The 2,130-nt window shown below is 67.0% G+C and overlaps 1 protein-coding gene across 1 annotated transcript; it reads right to left on the minus strand.

Annotated features, from left to right (window-relative positions):
- Positions 1-804: 804 nt before the first annotated feature.
- On the minus strand, positions 805-1,332 carry LOC105560983 (serine/arginine-rich splicing factor RS2Z32-like). Its single transcript, XM_012010578.1, has one exon. It carries the CDS (start codon positions 1,330-1,332, stop codon positions 805-807), a length of 528 nt encoding a protein of 175 aa, XP_011865968.1.
- Positions 1,333-2,130: the final 798 nt, after the last annotated feature.

Genomic DNA, 2,130 nt, shown 5'->3' on the forward strand with positions numbered 1-2,130 from the left:
CTTGCAGGGGGTCCGTCTCCCGGGTCTCGGGGAAACTTCCCCGAACCCAACAGGCGGCCTCTATCGTGGCCATCAGGGCATCCTCGCGGAGTTTCCGGAGGGCCCATCGCGGTCGCGTCTCCTCGTGGCGACGCACGGAGGAGAGGACACCGAGCTCCACCGATATGTATCGGTGGTCCGACAAGGTCTCGATGTCCTGCTCCACCCTCCACCCAGATCAAGCGCGCGGCCGGGGGGGTAGCCCATGTGATATCCACAATGGACTCCCCCTGCGTCCGCACGCAGGTGGGGGTCCGGCCCTCGTTCACGAGGGCCATTCCGTGCGCCGCCGCCCATCTCGCCAGAGCCCTACCCCTCCTGTTCGTGAACCAGGAACCCCAATCCGTATTCCAGGCATTGAAGTCCCCGGCCACGAGGACCGGCTTCGGACCCAGACGTACGACCGTCTGTCCAATGTTCGACAGCCAGCCCTCGAAGGGGTCAAGACGTCTGGTGGGCTTCAGATAAGCCCCCACAGCGATGGGCTCCCATTGCACGGCGACGTGCCGCTCCCCTCTTTCGATGGGGGTCATATCGGGCCCCCCCGGCTCCGACCGCCATCGAATTGCCACCGAGGTTTCCGCCCGCCCGACAGCCCAGTATGGACTGCCTTCTGGGGGGCGGTGAGGCTCGGACAGTATCGCCAACGTGAATCCCCTCTCCATCATGCTCTGGTGGAGCAGATCCTGTGCAGATGGAGAGTGATTCACGTGGCCTGTAGCAGGCCGTATCCCCTTAGATTCGGACGAGGGGGGCGAGACATTGCTAGTCTTCATTCCCCCCGTCCGATGGGGCCTCAATCTCCATGGCCTCGTCTGGGGCCTTCTCCTCTCGCGCTCTTGTGCGAGGCTGGCGCTGCGGTTGGGGCTCCCCCCGCGGCTCGTCACCCGTCGTCTCCCTCCTGCCCTCCGTCGGCCGCTCCTCGGCCGGGGGAGGGACACCGGTTGCTGGTGCCTGCTCCGTGCGCCGCCTCGATGGTCCCCCGCGCACGTTCTTCTGGGCGCAGGTCTTCGCGCCCAGAACGTGCGCTGTCGGCCTGCCCTTGTCCGCGCAAAGCGGGCACTTAGGGGCAGACCGACAGTTGCGGGAGGTGTGACCGGCCTCACCACACCGGTAGCACCTCCCGCTCCTATCCGCCGCGCTGGGGCATGTTGCCCTCACGTGGCCCCTCTCGAGGCACTTGTGGCAACGCATGGGGCGTGCCTCGAGAAGGTCCACCCTGGCCGCCCCCCAGCCGATCCGGATCCGCCCCTTCTGGGACAGCTCCCTCGCCGCTATGAGGGGCAGGCGCATCCTGAGGCTGGACCTCCCTCCGGCGCCCGCCTGCAGCTCTGCGACGTCGCACCGTCCAGCCTCAGACACCTACCTCTTTACCTCTTCGACGCCCATGGAGTCGTCGAGGTCGCGCAGGCGGATCTCGGCCATCCTCCTCGGCCTGTCCACCCGCGTCCCGTCCTCCGCGGAGAGGACTCCCCTGACGCGTTCCGCGAAAAGGTCAGCCTTCTCGGCGTGACCCTCCCCGGACCTCGATGACCCTGGCACCGGTGGCACCCGATCTTACGTTGACCGGGCCCCCGATGCCAAGGTCTTCCAATTTGATCTCCCGCCGCAGTCTGACAATGGTCTCGTGATAGTCCCCATTGGGACACGTAAAGACCACGGCCGACGTACGGGGGAGCCTGCGCTTGGGGATCTTTCTAACCGGACCCCCAGTCTGCCCCTTTGCCGGGGCACCAGAGGCCGCCGCCCTGGGAATTCCTTTCGCGGACTTCCCTGCGACCCCGCTCTTCCTCTCAACCGCTGCTGCGTATGACACAGCCCCCGCAGCGGGTTGGGAGGGCTTGTTGTCCCTTTTCCGGGGGACACTCGTCTCCTCCGCTCCTTGCGTCTGCTGCGAGAGGGGGGCCTTCTTCTCCTTCTTCCTCTTCTTCTTCTGCCCCCCCCCGCAGCTTTCGCGGCCTTCTCTGGAGGGTCTTTCGCCCCCCCTGATCCGCCCTTCTGGACGGCCCCGGGAACCGGGCGGCCCCCCACGGCGCCCCCTCCCCCCTTCCGAGGGTTGGTGGGGACCGCCGCGGGGCCGCTATCACGGGC

Source organism: Vollenhovia emeryi, unplaced genomic scaffold (assembly GCF_000949405.1).
Source record: "Vollenhovia emeryi isolate VEMERY1.0 unplaced genomic scaffold, V.emery_V1.0 DF945610.1, whole genome shotgun sequence".
NCBI classification, from domain to species: Eukaryota; Metazoa; Arthropoda; class Insecta; order Hymenoptera; family Formicidae; genus Vollenhovia; species Vollenhovia emeryi.

Excerpts from the sequence above, each read along its gene's own strand:
- LOC105560983 (XM_012010578.1), bottom strand. The coding sequence starts at position 1,332 with ATGCGCCTGCCCCTCATAGCGGCGAGGGAGCTGTCCCAGAAGGGGCGG.